The following is a 22,205-nucleotide window of genomic DNA, read 5'->3' on the forward strand; positions in this document are numbered from 1 at the left end:
GCCCCCAAGGTTTTTAAAAAAAAATCATTTACTAACAGCTTATATTTTTATTTTTATTTTTTGGTTTGCAGACAGATCCGAAAAATTCAGATTATTTAGCCGAAAGAGGTGCGGTCAGAAATTATGAGCCATGGGTGCAAGCCGATGGTGCGGAAGAAACCGAGGAGCAAAGATTGGACAGATTAGAAAAAGAAGAAGAAGAAAATGCAATGAAAGAATTGGAAACAAAAGTACTTGATACCAAACGTGAGATGGCAATCGCAGACGCGTTGGACGAGATCCGAACCCGAAACGCCATGAATGAAAAAATTAATCCTGAGGCCATGTTGGATCGAATTCATGCTGATAAGCATGAAGTAATACAAGATTTGGATCGTCAACAGGATGAGCAAGATGCAGAGACTGCAAGACAAGCGTTTGAAGAAGCTAAACGGAAAATCAAAAACGAGCGAGGTAATAATGAGAATGGCAAGACCGTGTCGCCTAATCTGCCGGCAAAATCTGCATCAGTTGCAACCTCAACGGCCACGCATGAGGAAGCAGGGAAGATTGCAGCGCGAACAGCGCCGAATGGAAAGGTCGACCCGTTGTCATTATTAAAGAAAAGGAAGGAAATGCGGTCATCTCTGGGGATCGTGGTGAAGAAAGCCAAGGTTATTTAATTCTTATACGGTTTTTTTTGTCTCTATATAACATCGGTCATTTGTACGATTCATGACTGAATTGATTACGACCCAAGCTAACAAAAGACGACAAGCACACGTTGAACATGCGTAACCGAGGGGTGCAGGACCTGTCAAGGATTACTGGTTCCAGCAGCCTTGCGATATTTGTTTAATGCATCTAATGGCTTAAATGAGTCATCCGGTTTAAGAGAGAAAATTTGGACACGTATATTTTGTAACTAGTTAATTTTTTATTTGTCACAAATAGAACCGAACAAGAACAACACTTATATTATTCCAGTAGTTGACTAGTTGACGCGTTTAAACTCCCAACACGGCCAATATAATTTAAATTTATTAATTAATCGTAGTCCTGCATAACTAACTATAGCAACATGGCCAAATACAATGCTTTCTATATATGCGGTTTTTCATTTGTGGTGTTAAACTTCAAAACGTAGATCACGGCGACTTAACTGAAGGTTTCCCGGGATTTGTATTATACAGGCGCGGGTTGAGTTTTTTTTTTTTTTTTTTAATTTTTCAAAAAGTTCTTTGTAGATGTGGGCGAATACTTCAAGCAACTTCATATAGCGGTAAATTTGCTCCTCACCTTATACAGTTAAGGTATATTTTCTTTTAGAAAGTATTTCAAAAAACACTTTTTTTTTGTAATTTTCCGTCATCAAAGCCCGTTCCTGCTTGTTTTTTAGAGGAAAAAAAAAAGAGTCAAAGACACAACAATGTGTGGAATCTGTGGTATTTTACTTGCTGATTCAGAAGCAGCATGCTCGGCACAGCTTTTAGAAGCATTGCATTTTTTGCAACATCGAGGACAGGACGCGGCTGGCATCGTGACGTGTGGTCCTCGCGGCCGGCTTTATCAGTGCAAGGGCAACGGCATGGTTCGAGACGTTTTCAATCAGCAACGGTTGTATGGACTTATTGGAAATATGGGTGTCGGTCATTGTACGTATGATTAAAAAATTGGTACTTGCAAGCTTTCTTGCGAGTTGAGATTCTTTTTTATTTTTTGGGACCAAACTGACTGACTGACTTGGTTTGCGTAGTGCGATATCCGACGGCCGGAAGTTCCGCAAACTCCGAAGCTCAACCTTTCTATGTCAACTCACCATATGGTATTGTGCTCTCGCATGTACGTAATTTTTTTTTATTTTAATTTTTACAGATTTGCGATTGCGTACTAACACACTTACCAGAATGGTAACCTAATCAACGCCCCGGCATTGAGACGGTATCTCGATCAAGACGTTCATCGGCATATCAATACTGATTCGGATTCGGAACTTCTTTTGAACGTGTTTGCGGCCGAATTAGAAAAGACAAATAAAGTACGCGTTAACGAGGAAGATATTTTCAGTGCCCTTGCCGGCGTTTTCAGGGAATGTCGTGGCGCGTTCGCATGCGTTGGCATGCTTGCCGGGTTTGGATTGATCGGGTTCAGAGATGCCAATGGTATCCGGCCATTAGTGCTCGGTGAACGTCAAAGAACTGATGGCACGGTTGATTACATGATGGCGAGCGAGAGCGTCGTACTCAAGGCTCAGGGGTTTTCAAAATGGCAAGATGTTTTGCCAGGGCAGGCAGTGATCATCCCCAAATCGACCATGAAGCCCATTGTGAGGCAAGTCGCACCTCAGCTGTCGTACACGCCCGATATTTTTGAATACGTTTATTTTGCCAGACCGGATAGTGTTATGGATGGCATTTCGGTATACCGAAGTCATCTTGCCATGGGTGAAAAACTTGCCGCAAACTTGGTGAAGAGATTTGGCGGGTTGGAGAATCTGAAGAAGGCCATCGACGTGGTGGTTCCTGTTCCTGATACTTCACGTAATGCCGCTTTGCAACTTTCGTTCACGCTCGGGTTGATGTATCGTGAAGGGTTTGTAAAAAATCGATACGTCGGCCGGACGTTTATCATGCCGGACCAACAGGCTCGTCGTTCAAGCGTGCGTACGAAATTAAACGCCATGGACCTTGAATTTAATGGTCACAATGTTCTTATCGTGGACGATTCGATCGTGCGGGGCACGACTTCGAAAGAAATCGTTCAGATGGCACGCGAAGCCGGCGCAAAGAAAGTGTACATCGCATCATGCGCGCCCCCAATCCGGCATAATCACATTTACGGTATCGACTTGGCTGATACGAAAGAATTGGTTGCATACGCTCGGTCAGAACGTGAGATTGCGACCGCCATCGGTGCCGACGACGTGATCTATCAAACCTTGCCCGACCTGGTATCCGCCGTCGCCGACGAGAACCCAAACGTGAAAGATTTTGAAGTTGGCGTGTTTACCGGAGATTATGTTACCGGAGTAGAAAACGGATATTTGGAACATTTGGAAGAAGTACGATTTACCAATTCGAAATTGAAAAAATTAAAAAATCAGGGATTGACTGGCAGGCTGGATCTCGTGAATGGCGAGGGCAAAGCAGAAGTTGATATCGGTCTATATAACCAGGGTGATTATAGATGAAATCGTACTAACTTGCTTGGACTTGCATATTTTGGAAAAAAAAATGATTAATTTTTTTTTATTTAAAAACAATCAATGGGTGTATTTTATAGACGTTTCTAATTAGATAAAAAAGTAATTGGGGTTATTATTATATGTATATGAATGGACAAGGAAGGACCTTATCGCACAACGCCTTGTTTTACTGTGCAAAGTTACTCGTAAACAAGATTAACATTTAATGGTCCGCCGAACAAGGTTTATTTAAATAACCTTATATTTATTTATACGTTGGTTAAACTCCTGAATGCATCAAGTTTCAAGTCCGCCCAACGGAGTAAATTTTAGAATCAGCTTGAACCCCCCTTTGATGGGTTTATCGTGCAAAAAAAGTTGGCTTTGCATTTACATATAATATTTTGGGGTGGTTTTTTTTTTCACTCATATTTTTGAACGAGCATAATTTATTATCGAGAAGTTTTGCCCGCATTTAAAGCGCTTCTGTCGATAGATAGCCTTTTTTTTGCTTTTTGACGGCATTTTTAGTAGACAAGGGTATGTATGGCTTCATTCAGATGTTAAGGACTAAGATGGATCAAATTGTATGCTACCAAAAGTAAATACTAATATATATATAGATTATCTCTATTTACTTCTAGGGAGAAAAGTTGTCGGTTTAAATGGCCCCGTTCAAATTGGTTCGATCAAAGAAGCCAAAGCCAGATAAAACAACGAATCAAGCAGATAAGCATCAATACTCGGCCCAGAAAACAATTACTCAAGTTTCTCCGGAAGAAAGTGGCAATAATGCGCGTTTGCCATCATCGTCACCGTCTCAGACTCGGCAGCATGATGGTCAATACAATAATAATCTGTCAACCGCAGGACTGGTTAGTCTGATCCCGTCGTCGCTTCCCGAGATTAAGAACAAAGATAGGACGATGCCAGATCATGTCCGTCGCAATTCTTCTGCCACGTTACTCAGATTAGATCAAGTTCATGAAGAAGATGATGACAAGGAAACCGGCAAAAGTACTGCCCGATTGCATAGGCAAAGACCTGCCGAGATTGCGGTTGCGATGGGAAACGTAAACGCCCGTCAAGGCGCGCAACGGGAAACCGCAATGGCAACTTACAGGACTTCGTCGTTTGAAAATTTGGCTCAAACTCCGGTGGTTCAGAATTTTAATCAGGATATTCATGGCCAATCCCTAGACTCACCATTGACCGAATCCGTTTCTGCATCATCACATGACGAGTTTCATGATGTTTCTGGTTCGCAGACTGATTTAAGCCGTCATGTGCAAGGCTTAGTGCTTGATAGCGGGTCTGAAACAAACTTGTCGTTGAAACGAAGCCAGCAAGGCTCAGAGGCATCGCTGACTAACAGTGCCGATGCTGGTTCCGACAATGCAACCACTGCTAATGTCATTTCCAGCCCGCCAGTACTGCAGCCACTGCCAACTCGTCCACTTGTGGTTGAGAACGGATTATCTGCCATGTCAGCAGCCGTGAGTTCGTCTTCTTCGAGTGAGCGATCTTATCCCGTTGCCACCAACAGGCATTCAACATTGCCTCCTCCGCCGGCAGAACATGATAACTACGTTCTTTATCCTGCTCCGATTCCGTCTCGAGTTAGGCTTCCGCCGTTGCTGGCCAAGCCTAAGGTTACAACCGTTAAGTTGCCATCAGTTGTTGCTGTAACGACTCCAACAGATTCTGGTCGTCTGTCCAGGTCATTGTCTCAGTTTCCATTGGGACCGATGTTTAAATCCGAAAGCCCCGAATCATTCGAAAGTGAGCAAAAATTGCCGCGTCCCAAATCGGCATCTCAATCTCATTCGCGGAGGAATTCGTTGGATTTACTTAATAGTGATGGTGGTATCAGCAGCGGAGTTCAACCTGATTCTGCTTACAATTCTATCCCAGTACAGCCGGGCGTGATTACGCATTTTCAAAATCCACACGATGCTCTTGAAGCAGTACTTGACGAGCCAGTGAACGTGGAACCGTTCACGCCACAGAAGGAATTACCTGTTGTTACTGAGGGTCCGAGATCACTGATTCAAGAACTTGACGCTCGCAAGGAACTACAATCGGCTCGCATTCGAACGACGGCCGCTACTGAACGTGGGTCTACATTGCTGCAGATGGACGACGTCTTTAAACGGGGCCGGGATAACCGAAAGAACGTTGTGAGCATGTATGGATTGCAAGGAGCAACTGCAGCAAGGCATAATGAGGACGACGTTCCCCTCGGTGCCGTGTATTCTCACGTCATGGCCGAGCAGCATGCCAAGTCGCCAGACGACTCCGTATTGCAAAATAATATTAAGCGGTACAGCTCAACGTCCATGCAGAACGTGCAAAAGGCGGAGATGATGCGGCACATGCGCCACGCATCCGGCAATTCCGCGTACAAGCTTGGATCCGGCCGGTCAACCCCGAGTCATGAAAGTTTTGGAAGCGATGGCCAACGACTGCCGTCATCTCGTCATGGCCGGCATGAATCTTGGGCTTCTAATGGGAGTGGTGGTATGATCTTGCCCGAGCCACCTAGACCTGGCAGCGGTCTTCGTCGGGATTTTTCTATGCCAGATTTGCGTCTCGAGAGCCGTTCACCTGGTCCGCACATGCCAGGCGGCGCGTTGAATGTACGTGCTGATACAACGGCACAGCATCTATACAGCTTGCCAGGTAAAGATGTATCTACTCCAAATCTGTCTGCGTACAGGCAGTCGTATCAGGCGCCTCATGCACTACCGCCACAAGAACAACACCATCAGCAGCATCTTCAACAATACCCACCGCAGTATTATGGCAACCAACAATACGGACTTCCAAATTATGCGTCTCACCCGTCTCAGTTTCAGCAGCAGCAGGAATATACAGGCTGGAATGGTTACAATTATGCAAACAATTCTGGATATTGGCGAGACTATAATGAATTACCGCATCGACAAAGCAAAACCAATCAAAAATCGGTTTTGAATAGTGAGGAAGCATTAGCCAAGAGAATGAAAGAACGAGAAGCTCAAATCACCGGTATTTCGTTGCCAAAGCAAGGCGTTCGACCTGTGTCCATGATTACGCCTGAAGGACTCGAATTGTTACGCCAAAAGAAGGTGTATGAACAGCAACAGCAACAGCAACAACAGCAGTATCAGCAACAGCAACAGCTTTACAATAGAGGGCAATATTCCTCAAAGCAGCCACGACCACAGTCTTTTGCCGGACCGGCACCTAGTGCGTCACCTAATCGACCAAGATATGACCCGGCAACTGAATCTGACGTCAAGCGCATGGAAGTTGTCGATCGATGGAGAAGAAGTGTTACGTTTGGTCAAGTTTAAACTCAACTGAAAATTGAAAGAAGAGATGTTTCTTTATAGGGAAGGAAAATTTAACTTTACAGAAACGAAAGATTTACTATAATTTTTATTATTTATTATTTTTGCATTTTTTTAATTTACGATTTGCATGGTGATGGTTTTTTTGTTTATTTATGAATTGTGTTTTTTTACCTTATTTTTTAATTTATAGTTTGTTACAGAATAATTATAGACATGAATGAATGTCCAGTATCCTGTCATGTTGAACAAAACAAGTGTCAAGATTTGATCGTAAAAAACATCTTGAAGCATATATTGCATATAGATATCCATCATACATCGTGTGACTGACTACTTGAGTTGGATATATATTTCGGTCCTTCCACACCGCAATGAATGCAAACTTTTTTATTTTGGCATGAATTATTTCATTTTTAATTTTCTCCCAACTTCAAAAGTGTCAGAAATCGTGTTTCAATCATCCATGCGTTACTGTTTAAACATGTAAACATTATAAAAAAGGACTATTCTCAGTACAAAAAAAAAACAAAAAAAAAAAACAGGATGAAATCGCGTCCGCATGCCGAACTGTATACTGGGGATCGCTCAATCACTCACCAGTGGCACAGTTTCAAAATAGGTTTACTTTGGTTTGACGATTACGATGTCAAATCGACATAAAACAACTGTCTTTTTTTTTTTTTTTTTTGTTTGTGTTGGCATGTTGATGCGCAGACTTGTTAAGGCAAAATCAAAGCACGCGATTTGGCGAACAAAGAATACCGTTAAAATGAGGAACAAATAAGCACCGCTTAGTAAGAATTGTGTACGCCAAATCTGCTTTTTGCAATGCGGAAACCTGCCATTTTATGAAACCTTATTATCTCTTGGTTTGTGAGCTCATTGGCTTATCATCCTTGTCCAAGTTCCGATGGCACTCTTGCCTACACAGCAACCATTACGCTCTTTTTATTTACGTTCTTTCGAATTAGGACCTATATCCACGACAGTCCAGCAATAGCTACAACAAGCATCTTTGATTTTGGTTTTTCTGGGACTTGCAACATGCGTTGCTAGGTTTATTATTCCGACACAAATTTTAATCCCATTCATCCCAGAGCAAGTTAATATATCTATCATTACGCTTAATTGCAGGCGTACCAATTGAACTGCAATGGCACATTTTATTGGACGTAGTTCGTTGAAAAATGAAGGAACCGACATTGCGGTTGCATCCAAAAAACAGCAAAGTCGGCATTCATACTCCACATTAACGCCCTCATCTGGTTTATCATCCGTGGAGTCACCATTGCCTTCCCCGCCGTATTCGTCATTTTTTCCAACTTCTTCATCAGCTTCTTCATTATTTTTTTCTTCTTCGTCTTCAAATAATCTGTTACCGTCACCTAGCTTCAATTCTTCAGATTTTTCATCCCGTCGGTATTCACGTCCATCCAGTATTCGAAGTTTTAGTTCCACGACTCAGATGACCACCGTGGTCACGGCAACCGGAAGCACGTCTAGTTCTCCTTCGAACGGCCCATACTTGGGAACCGCAAATCCAACCTGCGTTCGGCCGCAACCTGCAAAACACAGCTCATCAAGTTCGACTGCGTCTTTGCATCTCGACAGCCAGCCCATCACGAACTTGCAAAACAGCAGAGATGGCACCCGCAAGTTAAGCGTTACGATTAATGTTTATGATATGCTTCAAGACAGCAAGTTTGCGCCGCTCATCTGGAACTTTGGCATCGGCGTGTATCATTCAGCTGTCGAGATTGATGGCCGTGAATACGCATTCGGTGGTCACACTGAGCCTGGCATATCTGGTGTTTATTATTCAAAGCCTAAAACAGAGTTGCCTGGTGGTATAACATGCAAGACAAGCTTGCTTCATGGTTATACTTCTTACTCGCCTGCAGAGGTTCGAGCTATAGTTAATGAACTTAGCACGGAATACATGGGCATGAGCTATAACCTTCTTCATAAGTAAAATTTCACATGCGCGCTTTTTTTTTTTGTTTTTTGGATAATGAAGACTAACGGGTACCTTTTTAGAAATTGCAATCATTTTACAAATTCGTTGTTATTGCGACTTACGGACCAGCCCGGACCGGCTTGGCTTAATCGAGCCACATACATTGGTTCTGCACTTCCTTGTCTTATCCCTCAAGCCATCGCTCCGCCTGAATGTGAGATTACAAATTCAAGTTCAGTCTCGGTTACATCGTACCAAGTAAAGTACGAAAAATCTGAAACGTTTGATGAATCATTAAACTGTTCGGCACATGATAAACAAACGAATTTTTTTTCATTTTGGACAAACAGATTTGCAAGCTCCAAAAAATCGACTGATTCTTCAAGGCCGGGGAATCATTATTTTCAAATTGATGAACGTGATTTAGTGGATTCGAAAGAATTTTTAATTAGTACAAAATATGTGGATGAGACACGGTCAAACGACATTGAGAAGGAAGTTGAAAATGTATCGGATGATGAATCCGTATCTAAACGACCGATTTCAACGTCAAAACGAAACAAAGGAGGTGTAATATATCAAAAAATTCCATGAATATTTGCATAGCCAATTACTATTTTTTTGGTTTTTTTGGGGTTTAAGGCAATATAATAATCTTTTGTATGCGGAGTTTGCATGGAGTACGGAGCATTATGGGGGCCATTGCAGGTGACACCTGATTTTACGGAAAGAAAAAAAACGGTCGATTTTTTTTTTTTTTTTTGTTTGGGGAGGGGGGATGTCTAGTTTTGACCAAGGAGTGTAAATTTTTTGCAGAAGTGGAGATGCATTGAAAAGCGGTGAAGAGAGGCTTTTGTTTTTACAAAGTGTTGTTTTTACTAAAAGGTATATAGTTTTATAATTTAATAATGATGTTGTCTTTATTTATATCGTACCATACACCTGAGCCAATGTATTGGATAACGAAAACTAAAGTGTAGCGTTAATATATATGACAATAATACTAAAAATACATTCATTAAAAAACAAAACAAAATTAAAACCAAAGAACATTCATCAATAAATCATCCATTATTAATTATATATATATATATATATATTATTTACAAATACGGCATCCATAAGTTATCCGTAAGTGCCAAGTGCTTAGGATTAACTGCCTGCGCGACCAAGTCGATAACCGTTTGATTTGCCGGAATCGTGCCCTTGCTAGCCTGTGCCAATGCTTGCGTCTTTTTCAATATAAGATCAACGTTTAATTTCACAATCTCCAACAACTGTTGATCTTGCGCGCATGGCCGGTGTTGAAACGTATACCATGATCTGTTTACTAATGTTAGAAATCAACGATTCTAAACAATCCCCGCTTCATCACATCTTAGTACGATTTTTTTTTACTTACATAACCTCGTCTCGTACGAACAATGTCAAATATTGCTCCAAATCAAAATCTGGCGGAGTTAAGCTCTTTGCAAATATCATGATTGATGGCGAAAATAATCCTTCCATGGCAGTTGAACCCATCAATGTTTGAAGATTCGGCGTCAACCGGAACGGAACAGGTTCAGGATTATAAAAAGCTGGCGATGTCGTGTGAGGCGGTAAGGCTTTTTTTTTTTGGTAACAATTAATTAGTTTCAAAGACTTTCACAATATTCGCATAAATTCACTTACAAGGAAGGGTTTCAGTTGCCCATGCAGCTCCAGACGTGTGAGATATCAACAGTTTATGAGGATATCTGCTGTTCAGGCTCATCATGTACGTCATGAACGCCACGCCGGCATACTGGTATGAAAATTCTTTTCTGAATAACCAAAAATCGCTGAATGAACTAAATGATTTAATAAAATGATCACGCACTAACGTTGATGGAACCAAATTATTTTGGATCGCATTCAATATATCAATCTTGTCTCCGAGTATATCCGATTTCTGTGGCCCGTGTGAGAATCTTGCAAATGTAATTATAATTAAAAAAAAAGAGCTAAATATAAAAACTTACCCCTTGTCGAGCTTCTACAGCCTGTCGTAACTTTTGAATAGTAAACATCATTGGATCATCCTTGTGACGGCCCACCCGGCGACAATGATCTTCATAAATATTTTGTAATGATATAAAGTCAGGACTATCCTGCACAAGTCTGAAATGAGGAGATAAAGGAATCGCAGCCGCAAGATAAAAATTTAAATTCCGTTTCCGGCTCTCCGTGCGACGACACAAGTTACTGTTCAAAATTCTAAACAGTTGAGTGATTCTTTCTTCTCGTCGGCAATGTCTAGCAGCAGGATATTGAATCGTAAATGGATAAGTACGCGTATCAGATCCACGAATCGTGATGCGGCGGTAACAGACACTGAAACCTCGAACAATTTCAACTTTGGGAAGAAATCGTTCAATTTTCACAAAATGCGCGTTAGAATCCTTATGAAGAAGATATTGTCCTGGAACATCGATATCATCAAACTTCTGATAATGAAATTCGCTCAAATGAGGACTTAATGCTTCCAAATTCTCAACTTGTTGACGACGGTCCAACTTCTCCTCAAATCTATCTCGCCATTGCCTAAGTTTTGACACATATGTATGAATATCTGGGGTAACATGAACAAAATCAGCTTCGAAAGCGGGCTAGAAATTTGTCAGAAAACTATTCGTTATACGCCTGTTGATTAAAAAACAAATTTTTACCTTAAGATGCTTCGGTAAAATAGTTTCAGCAAATTTCGAAATGTTGACCTCAGCTGCGGGTGGCAGCTTACTATCATCGTTCGGGAATTGTAATCGACTCATATACTACTTTATGTTAGCCAGTATCAACCATCAATGCAAAATTTATTTACCTGAACTCCATCATTAAACAATGCAACCACAAGACGGTATGCATCCTCGTCCTCTGGACATTTAAATCTTTGATAAATCTGATCGACAAAAGTTTCCATCGACAGCGACAGTAATGGATATGCTGTCTTCAAAATTCCTAAAATCTCTTCAACATATTCCCATGGCTGTAGTGGCGTATTTGGCTGGGGTTGTCCATTGTGTTGCATCGCAGGTGATCCAGCGTTAGATGGTGTTTGTCTTATCAAATGAGCACCAGAAGCATCTAAAATAAAAAAAGTTAGTACAATAATATTATATTATTATTCAGTTCGCAACTGATCATACTTTGGAGTTGCGGGCTGGCTGAGGTGGTGTTCACCATAGGCGATCCAGGATTAGCAGATGGTGAATTTCTGGCATTAGGATTTCGACTGGCGTCCCGCTGAGTAGCTTGCAATGCTTGTCTTTGAAGAACCGAATAGTCCTCTTTAGTCGTACGCAAGGAAAAGTGAAGAGACTATGTAAGACTGTTAGTAAATATATACGTTTACAACACTGAAATGCTTACCTGCGGATAACTCTTAGCAATTCTAATCAAGATCTTGCGAACTAGTTTCGCTTCCTTGTGCGATAGCGAGGTCAGCAATTGAGGAATGTAGGTTATCCAATACCAAACAGGAATATCTCCAGTAAACCCATCAAATGCGTTAGCCAGAATATTCGAACCATCATCCAAACTAATAAGCCACAATATTCTCCCCAAAAACCTTCGAACTTTTCCATTTCTGTAAAGTGCTGCAGCTTGCATGTAGCAACTAATGGCATGCGCTGCATGACTCATGTTACCAGTTTCCTTAAATCGACAATCATTAAAATATGCCCATTCAGCCCATGATCTGGAAAGATTAAAATCGATTTGGACAGCGTTCGAGAATGTCTGGTTTGCATCGTCATACATTTCAAGCTTTGCGAAAAACATGGCCTTAAGTGTGAAAAACTCTGCTTTTTGTTCTGAAGTAAAATACACCAAATTTGTGTTACTAATAACATCAAGACCAGTTCTGAGCTCGTTAGGGTTTTGATAATGACATTTAGCCTGCTCTCGCAACTTCAAGAAAGCTTCCTGGATTTCGATATTCGGAAGCAAATATATTTTTGTGAGCTGGCCAATACATACATCCGTCATGGCATGTTTTCGAGCCACATGAGCAAACCTATTAATAATCCAAGCAATTTCATGATATCCTCGGTAAGAAGTTGAGTTTGTAGTCGAGTTATTGCCGTACTGTGACTGAATCTGCGGGACAAGTGGTAAGTAATATTTGTTAACAACCGAGAACACATGCTGTCTCCAGGCGACCAGGTCTCCCCAAACATTAATATCATCCCACATGTTTGGAAGCCGCTCACGCCACGCTTGAAGAATGACTTTCATTTCTTGTGACTTTGTTTCAACATTATTAACATCAGTAAGAGCAAGATTTTTGTATAACTGGCTTGCTTCAAGAAGTTCGACAAACTGTTGGAACGATTGAAGAAGAGGAATATGAGCATTTGTAATAACTTTTGGAAGTGAATGCCACTTTCGCAACGTCAACTGAATACCTTCGTCGCAACATTTTGATAATTCGGTAGTTGAAGAATCGGGTTTTTGTGAGAACTTTTGAAGGTACATGAATGCTTCGAAAATATAGCGTCTCGGTGTTGGCACGTCCATTACTGATTTAATAGATTGCTCTAATGGATCCTTTTCTGCAGCCCAGTCAGCCATACGCCAAGCGCATTCCAGTAAAAGATCTGTAAATCCTTCGTGTTTGGCCAACTCAGACAAAATATCCCATTGTTGAAGCTTCTCTGCCGAGAGTATCCAATGATCTTCCCATAAAATGTACTCGGACTCTGAGTAGGGTAACGCACCGCTTCTAGCCTTGATCTGAGCTGTTTCATACATTTGTTGTGCTTGATTCCATTCCCCAATTTGTTCGTAAGAAATAGCAGTATTGGTCTCGACATATTGACATCGTCTTCTCCATTGTCCATAAAACATATCACTTTCCTGCAATGCTGCATACATCTCAACCAAAGCATCAAGATTGCTTTCTTTTACACTAACGCTGTCAGTCAAGGGGTGCAAATCTGCTTCCTCAAGTAACTGCATCGACGTGTACCATCCATTAAATGTCTTGCCAAGATACTTAATAAGAGGCGGGGGGAGTTGAATTGGAGTACTGCATTTGCCAAATCCTTCTAGCAAAACTTGAATAACGTTAGGTGTCCTGTCTAGCTGCCTAGTATGATACTCCTTTGTCAACAGGGTAATAAAATTTCGACAAACATCATTACGATCGCGAACGGCAACCGTAGACCAGGCAACAGGAAAAAATGCTACCCATGAATTCCGCACCGATTCTGCGTCGTAAGAAAACAATTCCATTACCGGATTGAAAAAGTCGCCAGCCACAACACTGGAACTTGATGTAATAAAAGACCTTCTTCTTTGAAGAAATGATTCAACCTCATCAGATGCTAAAATATTGACACTAGGTACAATAGTGTTCGTCAGTGAGTTAAAAGACGGAATCCAAAAATCATCTTGATTGGGCGCAATTTTAACATCAAGCTCAATGGATCCAAACAAAAGCTGAGTGGCTTGATTCAACCACATGAAATCTGCCAAACTCTCCCAATTTTGATCCTTCACAATATACATAAACCTTTTCCATAACGATCTATCCAAACTCTGTCCAAATATTTTCATAAACCTTTTCCTAATAGGAACATTCGCAATTCGAGTGCCAGCCAGGAAAGCATGCTCCATACGTACAGTCAACTCAGTACGAGCTAATGACTGGTCCTCATATATATCGATTACAAGTTGATAAAATGCCTCCGTAAGCGAAGCATTGCCACGCAATTCAAAAATCATCATCTTCGAAAGAATCGCAGTTTTCTCTTTGATCAACGGGAATAGCTCAGGATTATTAAAAGTCCAGCCTCTCACTATGTCCAAAATTTTAAAACAAAGCTCTATATCCGTAGAGCGTTCCACCAGCTGAGCTACTACCGTTAGGTACACACGTCTCTGATCTTCCAAATGAGAAATTCTATCTGATCCAATCTTTAACAACTTAGTGAGCAATACGACAACTTTCTTCGGATCAAGTTCACTATTTGCTCCTCCAACATCAGTTGCATTTTGAGCTGAAGAGCCCCCATTCGTTGTTGTAGAGGCTGAATGCTGGTTAACTTGACCGACAGTTTGTCCATTGCCCGCCGACTGACCATTTACAGGATTCACGCCAGAGGTACCATTTTGGCCCTGTTGAGCACTAATCGCCGTATGATCCTTGCACAACTTACCGAACGCTCTCATAAGCAATGGAAATAAAGGATCAACTGCTTGTGGCCTATATTTAGTAAGCGTACAAGTCAGAAGCACACTAGAAGTCATTGCCTGTGAATTTGTAAGATTCTCTTGAATAACCCCAGTAATCATGCTAAGAAAACTTCCAACTGCCTCTTCTACTGAATCCTCGCTATTGCTATTCAAGGTATTCGTTGCTCTCAAAATTCTTCCAATGACAGGTTGTAGACATTCTTGAATCTCCTCTATATCCGAATGCACAGACTTACTCAATAACTTCTCCAGCTGTTCCAAATTTGCTAAGATCCATTCATCTGATTTTTGATCTAATGTAACTCGAATTACCTGAAGAGCATTGATATATGTCACCACGGCCACACCATTTAAATTGTTTTGCGTCAAACTTCGTTCAAAAAATGTTAGCTTTACATTCACTTCAGACCATAAGCCTGGACCTAAAAACTGATGAAGAATGTCGATGATACGTTTCCCGAGCGGACTTTCACTGGCCTTCTGCGGTGAAATGCATGCAAACCTAATCAAATATGTAATCGTTGCCTCGCGCAACAGAAAAGGAACAGAAGTGACTTCTCCACTTGGTTCTTCAGTTGCTGGAGAAGATTGCGTCTTGTCTTGAGTCTTATTTTCCGAGTTACCAGAATTGGCAACCGAGGATAACTCCTCCACTTCGTCAAATCGGCGCTTCCGATTTTCCGGTAGCGCCAAAGTATTTTCCCCAGACTTATCTGTTGTCACTTCTTCGCTAACAAAAATTCTTCCTATTCTTGTTTTCTCCCATTTCAAAATAAGATCCGCAAGATCAACAGACAATACGTGGTTCTCTGATGGAGTATTCGTCATTAATCCAAGTTTAGGCATGGCCGACACAATAAGGCTATAAAACATTTCGCGCGACTCATAAAACAGGTCAGGATGCCGTACAATGAACTGATAAACCGTCACAACTTGGTTGACATTGTGACCATCCTCAGCCAAAATTCTTCTTGCATACTTTGCCCAGAGTGGAACTTGACTGTCCGATGTCAATCTCTTAGTTAAAACTGGCGCCAATAAGTCAAGAGCTTGCTTAACCAGAGCGCGCGCATCACTATGGTGTGACTTTAAAAGCTGCAGATAAATCTGAAGAGCAATCTTTAGAGGAGTCTCATACTCAACTATAAAATATGCGATCAAAACCGAGGCGGCCTGCTTACTGATAATGTCCTCCAATTTGATGTAATTCCAGCCAACTTTAATAATGTCTTTTCTTAAATCTGCAACAACGTCAGGGCTATGATGTATAAGCGTAGCAGACATCTGCAATAGTTGAAGACGGTACTGATCTTGATATTCTGATGTTTCTTCCGACAAGTCATTTAAAGCAGGCTTCCATATCTTTGAATGAACTGCTTCGATCCACGCTTTATCTAACAGGGCTTGCATATCACCACCCCGATGGACCTCCATAATAAGAATTGAATTAATGATATAGGTGAAAATAAAACATCTAGTGGCTATAGAATGAGAACTGTTATTAAAATAGTCCATTGACTTCTTCAGATACAACCCTTTAAGTTCTAGTGAATCACTTTTGATTATGCTGTCAAATATGTGGTTATAGACATCAGCACTTGGCTCGATGTTCTTAGAGCCAATAGAGTCAATTAATTTCAATAAAATATCAGCATCATTCACATCGGCTTTAAAACATTGAATAAAAATATTTAAAAGTAAATCAAGAGCTTGCTTCACCCCTAGATGAACTGTGGAAGATAATGGCCGAGAACGAGCAAATTTCTGTAACCAATCAGCTTGTTGTAATATTAACAGTAAATAATCCTTTTGACTTGTGATCCACTCTGGCTTCTTTAAAGCAATCTCATGAATAATATAAATAAGATTCATCAAAGCACCACATTTCTCGTCTGGCTTCTGAATCTCCAATGCTCTAGGTATTAAAATTTGTAAACTGGCGATCAATATCTCGCGAAGCTCAGTACTTTTCTCATGACCAACGAGATACACAAATATTTTTCCATATCTTCGATCAGCCAGTTTGGGGGCAAAATAATCTAAAGTTTCCTTCGGGTACCTTGTCGTGAAGTCAACAAGAGCTGGCCTAAACGGACTATCGTGATATCGTCTGAGGCTTTCCTCCAAATATATAACTGTGGTAACTAAACTATCCATAAACTTGCTCGCTTCTGCAGGTAGTAAATGATAAATATTCATTATAGCCGCAATAATGTTGATATTCTTCTGGCTCTTTAACTGCCTTCCTGAAGCGTCATATAGAGCATTTGGTTCAGCCCAAGCTTTTAAATGATCCATAAGTTTGGTTCCGATCTCAATCTTGAAGTAATTGGTCAATAACTCAAGAAGAATTGCCAATCCTTCCAGGCCTTGAATTGACAGTCTCCTATGATCAGACAAGTTCATCAAAATTGGTCGAAGGCCATTTTGAAGAAGGTCTTTAGGTAATTTATGGTTCTGTGACAGGACTGCTTTAAGTCCCTCATTCGCTGCTTCGACTACCTGTTTAGACCGTGAATACAATGTTTTAAAAAACACCGCAATAATCTTCGCACGAGTCTGAGCTTGTTGAGCGGGATGGTTTTGAAAAAACTCAGGCTTCATCATGGCAAGAGTCAATAACCTGATACACACGATTCTCAATTGTACAAGTTGCTCAAAAACCGTATGCTCCATGGCCCTCTGCGGATTTGGGGTTGCCAAGAGTGCCTCATCTTCAGCATCCGCAAGTGCTAATGATTCCATAAGTAAACGAAGCAATTCATCATTAAACACTAGAAAATTATTCTCCAAACTAAGACAAAATGTTATGGCATCGATGTTTCCAATCTGCATTGGAAACGGTAGTGCACGAAGGGGTTTACCAAAGATTGACACGAGCAATGTCTGTTTAACCGGTGATAGCAGCTGATGAAGTGGCACGTTGGCCAAAGAAGAAAGCAACCTAAGCGATTTCTGTACAGTTTCACGAACAATTTGATGAGAATTTGAAACCTCATAAAAGAAGACGCTAGTTAATTGATGAAACAACCGCGATCCAATTTCGTCCTGTGTTATATCCGTGTTGCATACTCGAAGTATGTATTCTATCAGTTCTTGGGCGTCATCGCATGCATTACTAGGTAGCTCAGGTGGGATGTCCTTAAGAACGAAAAGCAAGGCCCTTAACAAATCAATCTCACGCTTTAAGATCCAATCACGTGTAATATCACATTCTTTTAGTAATACTTTTAATCCCAAACAGCCTCCAGCTTTACTATACCATGCCTCTTCAAAGCATGCATGACAAAATGCCTGCGCCAAAAACTTAAACAGTGGAAACTTGTGTGCGGATTCAGATGTCCCAAATAATTCTAGAGAAGTCTTGTACATCTTTCTGATTGCATTCATGCCAGCTTCCCTTACCGGAGCCTTATATGAGCCAAGAGCCTCTGTTATTGCAGTGTAAATCAAACGGAAATCGACGCTAAGAGGGTCTTCATTATCGGATAAGACGAATGGTCGCTTATCTCTTTTGACTTCCATAATCACCCGCCCAATATCGAGTAAAATGACATGCTCACAAATGTCGTAAATAAGCGCAGTCGCGCTTTCACGAACTTGAGCAATAGCTACTGCTTCAAAACAATATTTCAAAATATTTTTAAATAGCTCATTCTGTGAATGGAGTTTTCTCATAGACTTGGGCTCACTTTGCAAATTGAAGTTCGGATCTGGAGGAACCCGTCCCGAGTTGATCACATTAATGCACTCCGTCAAGGTCTGGCCGGCATCAGGTCCCAAGTTAGTAGAGTCGATAAAAAGCTTTACTGTGGCCTGCAGTAAGTTAAAAGCTTCAACGCGATAATGAACATCGGCACGATAATCAGTTATCGCTCTAAACACTGCCGGAAGGGCACTAGTAACGGGGAATGATCTCTTTCCCTTAATGCCGTTAATCTCCACAAGAATTGTTGGATCGTTTTCAGATGCACCATCTGCGTTTAAGTTCTTTGGGGATTCCAGAAATCTTCTGTTCCGTCCACCCAGTTTCCCCAAAATCCTTAATGTTATATGACTTGGCTGGTGTGGGTATGGTAAAGGTCGCAGGTGAGTCCACAGGGCTTCCATTACCTCCTCAATGACAGGTTCAATAATGTTATCAAAATAATCCGGAGTGAGATTATCGACACAGAGCTCTAGAGTGCGCAAACCTTGACTTACTAACTCTTGAGATCCCGTAAGCGAAATAACTAAGGGCCGCATCAGATACTTTAAATGAGGAACAAGAATACTTAAACGAACTGGAACCGTTAAACAAAGCTCCACATAAAGATCTCGTTCTTGGGGTTTTCTTGCGGTCAATAGAAGAGAGTTAAGAGTTTCTAGAATAACTTGCAATAACGGCAAGACTTCTTTGTACAACAACTCAAATCTTCCACCTCCGATGCTTCTGAACAACGTTCGCAATAATAAATAGTAATTTAATGGGTCTTCGGCCTTCGAGGCAAACTTTATAGAGTTTAAAATTAAATTTCGAAGGTGTGGTTGAAACACTACTTCATTGGTAGTAGAAAAAAGGTTGACAGCCATGACCGATAACTTAAATAACCTAATCAGCAGGTTGGATCGTAAAGGATCTCCATTACCAATATCTTTCAAATGATCCATCAAAAAGTTGAGCAAAATGCCTGCAAAGTTGCTTGAAGTTGGTTCACTAGCCAAAAAAAACTGCGGCACGTGAAGTAATGATGTATTTCGGATCATACACTCAAACAGCCTTGGCAACTCATCTTCAACAACTTCATGAAATGCAGCCGGATCAATATGAATAAACACTGTTGCAAAAGTCTCCAGCAATTCTTTCTCTTCTTTGGAACTGGTAATTGGAATGTTAGGCCCAATCGAATCATAACTATTTCTATGACTATCGATCGTTGGCTTCTCCCGAACAGTTGCGTAATAAGAAAATCCCTGTGCTCCCTCCCTGAAAAGCCTTCTAAAAATGGTAACTTGTTCATAGTTAAAGCCTCGTGCAGTGTCATTCCACTGTTGGATTGGAATATCGTTTGAAGGCGGAGAAGGGTTGCATGTTTTAAGGCCAAACATGATTGTCTTTAACCCGTTCATCAAATTCTTAAACAAATATCTGCCATCTAAATAGTTGATGTAAGTAAGAGAACGCATATTGACTTAAGTTTACTCATATCATACCTTTCAGTCCGTCACCGGTCGGATCCAAATGCAATTTTATAGGAAATGCAGATAAAATATCAATTTGATCAAGATCCTTTGATTCTTGTACATCTTCTATCTCATCGGCAAATTCAAAGGGGGTACCTTTATCCTCTTCTCGAGTAATTATGGCAATAGGATCAATCACTCGTTTCTCAACAGCCTCAGAACTGTGTCGAAGAGCATTAGGATAATTCTTATTTAACGCTGCGAGCTTCTCGGCAAATGCCTCCAGGATGAATATAAGTAATTGCCGACCTAGATTATTTAGTCGCCGCATTTCCTATAAGAAGAAAAAAAAAAGTCATCTCAACACACTCACCTTCTGCCTTGTTTTCCAATTTCATAATGCGTTCTACTAAATTCAATAGTAGTTTAGCACTCATTGTCTGGAAACTGGCTGCCAACGTGTTATCTTGTAAATTTCTAGAATAAACTTCGACAGTCAGCCATATATGAGCCGGTGTGAGCTCGGCGCGAATATGATGAAGAAGATCAGCAACCATGGAATACGCAAGTGGCCTAACTTGTTAATAAAACGGAAATGTCATACTAGGAGAAAAAAATTACCTTAGTGTTTCATGAACAGTAAGCCCATCACCAATAAGCACTTTTTCGTTCAGCAGTAAATCCACTTTTGATATGAATATAATCCTGAAATCGGTTGAAAGAATATGCCTCGTAGCTACTAGCAGTTCCTGTTATAGTTAGACCTGTAGCCATGAAGAACAATAGCAAATTTTTACCTTTCTCGAAGCTGCCAATTCACGTGGACAATCTTTAAGTAACCTCACAACAAATTCGGGAATTAAAGTGTGATATTTTTTCAAAGCGGCGGCAAATCCTCGCAAAATGTATGCCAGGAATGACATTGTCTATTCTGTCAGAATATATGCTTACCTGGTATTTCAGAACTCTTACCTTTACTTGAGCAGTAATAAATTCCCCAAACGCAATTCGATTTTTAATCGCAGGCGACACTGACGTGTAAATTTCTCCCTTCGAAGCAGCTGCAGTATGCGCTTCAGCTTGAGGCACTGCTTGGAGCGACAGCATCTTTAAATTTTAGTAAATTTGTATTTTCATTTTAAAAAAATTATCAACATACCTCAATTATGAGCGGCACAAAAGTAGATAGATTATCATTTACTGACTGCTTATGCGTTGAAAAAAGGAGAACGACAATGATGGGACACTCTGTCAAGACACGAAAACTGAACAAGCCTCTAGGCAATGTCTTTGCTGGCGCTTCTCCGCCAATATCTGTGGCCAAAGACGGTGACATAGGTCGAGGTGATTGAAAGGTATGATTACCAGGCTAAATTCACGAATTAGAATTTTGGTCGTTAGTTAGAAATAGTAAAGACGTACAGTTCCAACACTAAGATTTTGTTGTGGCACGGATGTTGAATGTAAATCAAACGTTTCCTTGACGACCACAGGCATATTTTTATACATTTCAATAACTAAATCCAAAAATGGCTGAACCTGCGCACTCAAAACAGTTTTATAGCTCCTGTGAAGTCCTGTGATGATCTTCATGCAAAGAACACCATTCTCTTCATTTTCGGTCCGCAGAAGGGTCATTAAAAGTTGCATTAATTGAATGGCATAGCTTCGAAGATGCTCATTCATTGGCAGTCTGTGAATGACTTCTAATATACAGTTCCTCAGTTTCTAATAAGTTAGTACTTGGTTCGTCGGTGCAGCGTCGGGTTAAAATATACCTGCTCTGGGGACACAGTTAAAAAGCTTGGCAGAACTGATTCCAACAACTGAACAAGAACTGGAATAGATTGTTCCAAAAACTTCGGATATTCCTGAGCGCCATGGAAAAGCTCGAGAGAATCTCGAAGTTCAGACGCGCTAATCAATTTAAATCTGGCATCTATTATAGAGATCACATGAGCTTCATTCAGCAACATCAACCAAAAAAAAAATAAAATTTATTATATTTCCATACCATGAGAAGAGTCCTGCAGCCGCTGCAAACAATTATCAAGTGAAAACCCCATTGGAACGAAGTTTGGGAATCTCTGTCTCAGTGAACGCCAAACTAGCTAACGCGCTCGGCGCAAGCAAACGTGAAATTCCTCAGATGATTAAAGATGACAATATCTAAACCTATAATTAAACGATGCAAACTAGACCAATTCGCTTATCGCAAATTACTCATAGATTGGCTATATGTGCTTACAATCTGTCGGTCGATGTATTGAATATGTACAGTAAAGAGCTAAAATTCAAGATGCATGTTCTCGCGTGCGCTACAAAAAATACAAAAAAAAACGAGAGCGGGGAGGCTGGGATGAAC

The 22,205-nt window shown here is 40.8% G+C and overlaps 5 protein-coding genes across 5 annotated transcripts in view; 4 read left to right on the forward strand and 1 right to left on the reverse strand.

The window, feature by feature from the left end:
- The window catches only part of V1514DRAFT_334919 (DUF572-domain-containing protein), a 1,414-nt gene extending 441 nt beyond the window's left edge, over positions 1-973 (forward strand). Inside the window, exon 2 of the mRNA XM_066928304.1 lies at positions 72-973. Within this exon, the coding sequence (XP_066782006.1) occupies positions 72-662 (591 nt within the window). The 3' untranslated portion in view covers positions 663-973. The remainder of the gene's footprint in view (positions 1-71) is intronic.
- Positions 974-1,224: 251 nt separating this feature from the next.
- Positions 1,225-3,341, forward strand: V1514DRAFT_334922 (nucleophile aminohydrolase). Its single transcript, XM_066928305.1, has 3 exons — positions 1,225-1,634; positions 1,736-1,821; positions 1,886-3,341. The coding sequence occupies exons 1-3, from the start codon at positions 1,409-1,411 to the stop codon at positions 3,167-3,169; spliced, it is 1,596 nt and encodes a 531-aa protein (XP_066782007.1). The 5' UTR covers positions 1,225-1,408; the 3' UTR covers positions 3,170-3,341.
- A 487-nt stretch (positions 3,342-3,828) lies between these two features.
- On the forward strand, positions 3,829-6,501 carry V1514DRAFT_283752 (uncharacterized protein; the record flags this gene model as incomplete). The annotated part of the gene is made up of 2 exons (XM_066925134.1): positions 3,829-4,945; positions 5,045-6,501. 2 exons carry the CDS (start codon positions 3,829-3,831, stop codon positions 6,499-6,501), a joined length of 2,574 nt encoding a protein of 857 aa, XP_066782008.1.
- A 933-nt stretch (positions 6,502-7,434) lies between these two features.
- On the forward strand, positions 7,435-9,457 carry V1514DRAFT_334927 (PPPDE putative peptidase domain-containing protein). Its single transcript, XM_066928306.1, has 2 exons — positions 7,435-8,469; positions 8,539-9,457. The coding sequence occupies exons 1-2, from the start codon at positions 7,655-7,657 to the stop codon at positions 9,050-9,052; spliced, it is 1,329 nt and encodes a 442-aa protein (XP_066782009.1). The 5' UTR covers positions 7,435-7,654; the 3' UTR covers positions 9,053-9,457.
- V1514DRAFT_353659 (uncharacterized protein) lies at positions 9,370-22,187 on the reverse strand. The gene is made up of 17 exons (XM_066929551.1): positions 21,855-22,187; positions 21,619-21,779; positions 21,263-21,568; positions 21,000-21,209; positions 20,813-20,947; positions 20,638-20,766; positions 20,462-20,589; positions 20,214-20,413; positions 19,871-20,149; positions 11,849-19,812; positions 11,626-11,797; positions 11,301-11,563; positions 11,149-11,253; positions 10,462-11,088; positions 10,133-10,391; positions 9,861-10,065; positions 9,370-9,781 (listed from the first exon to the last, which is right to left on the reverse strand). Exons 1-17 carry the CDS (start codon positions 21,904-21,906, stop codon positions 9,562-9,564), a joined length of 11,415 nt encoding a protein of 3,804 aa, XP_066782010.1. The 5' UTR covers positions 21,907-22,187; the 3' UTR covers positions 9,370-9,561.
- Positions 22,188-22,205: the final 18 nt, after the last annotated feature.

This window comes from Lipomyces japonicus (assembly GCF_038497905.1).
Source record: "Lipomyces japonicus strain CBS 7319 unplaced genomic scaffold V1514scaffold_36, whole genome shotgun sequence".
Classification (NCBI taxonomy): Eukaryota; Fungi; Ascomycota; class Lipomycetes; order Lipomycetales; family Lipomycetaceae; genus Lipomyces; species Lipomyces japonicus.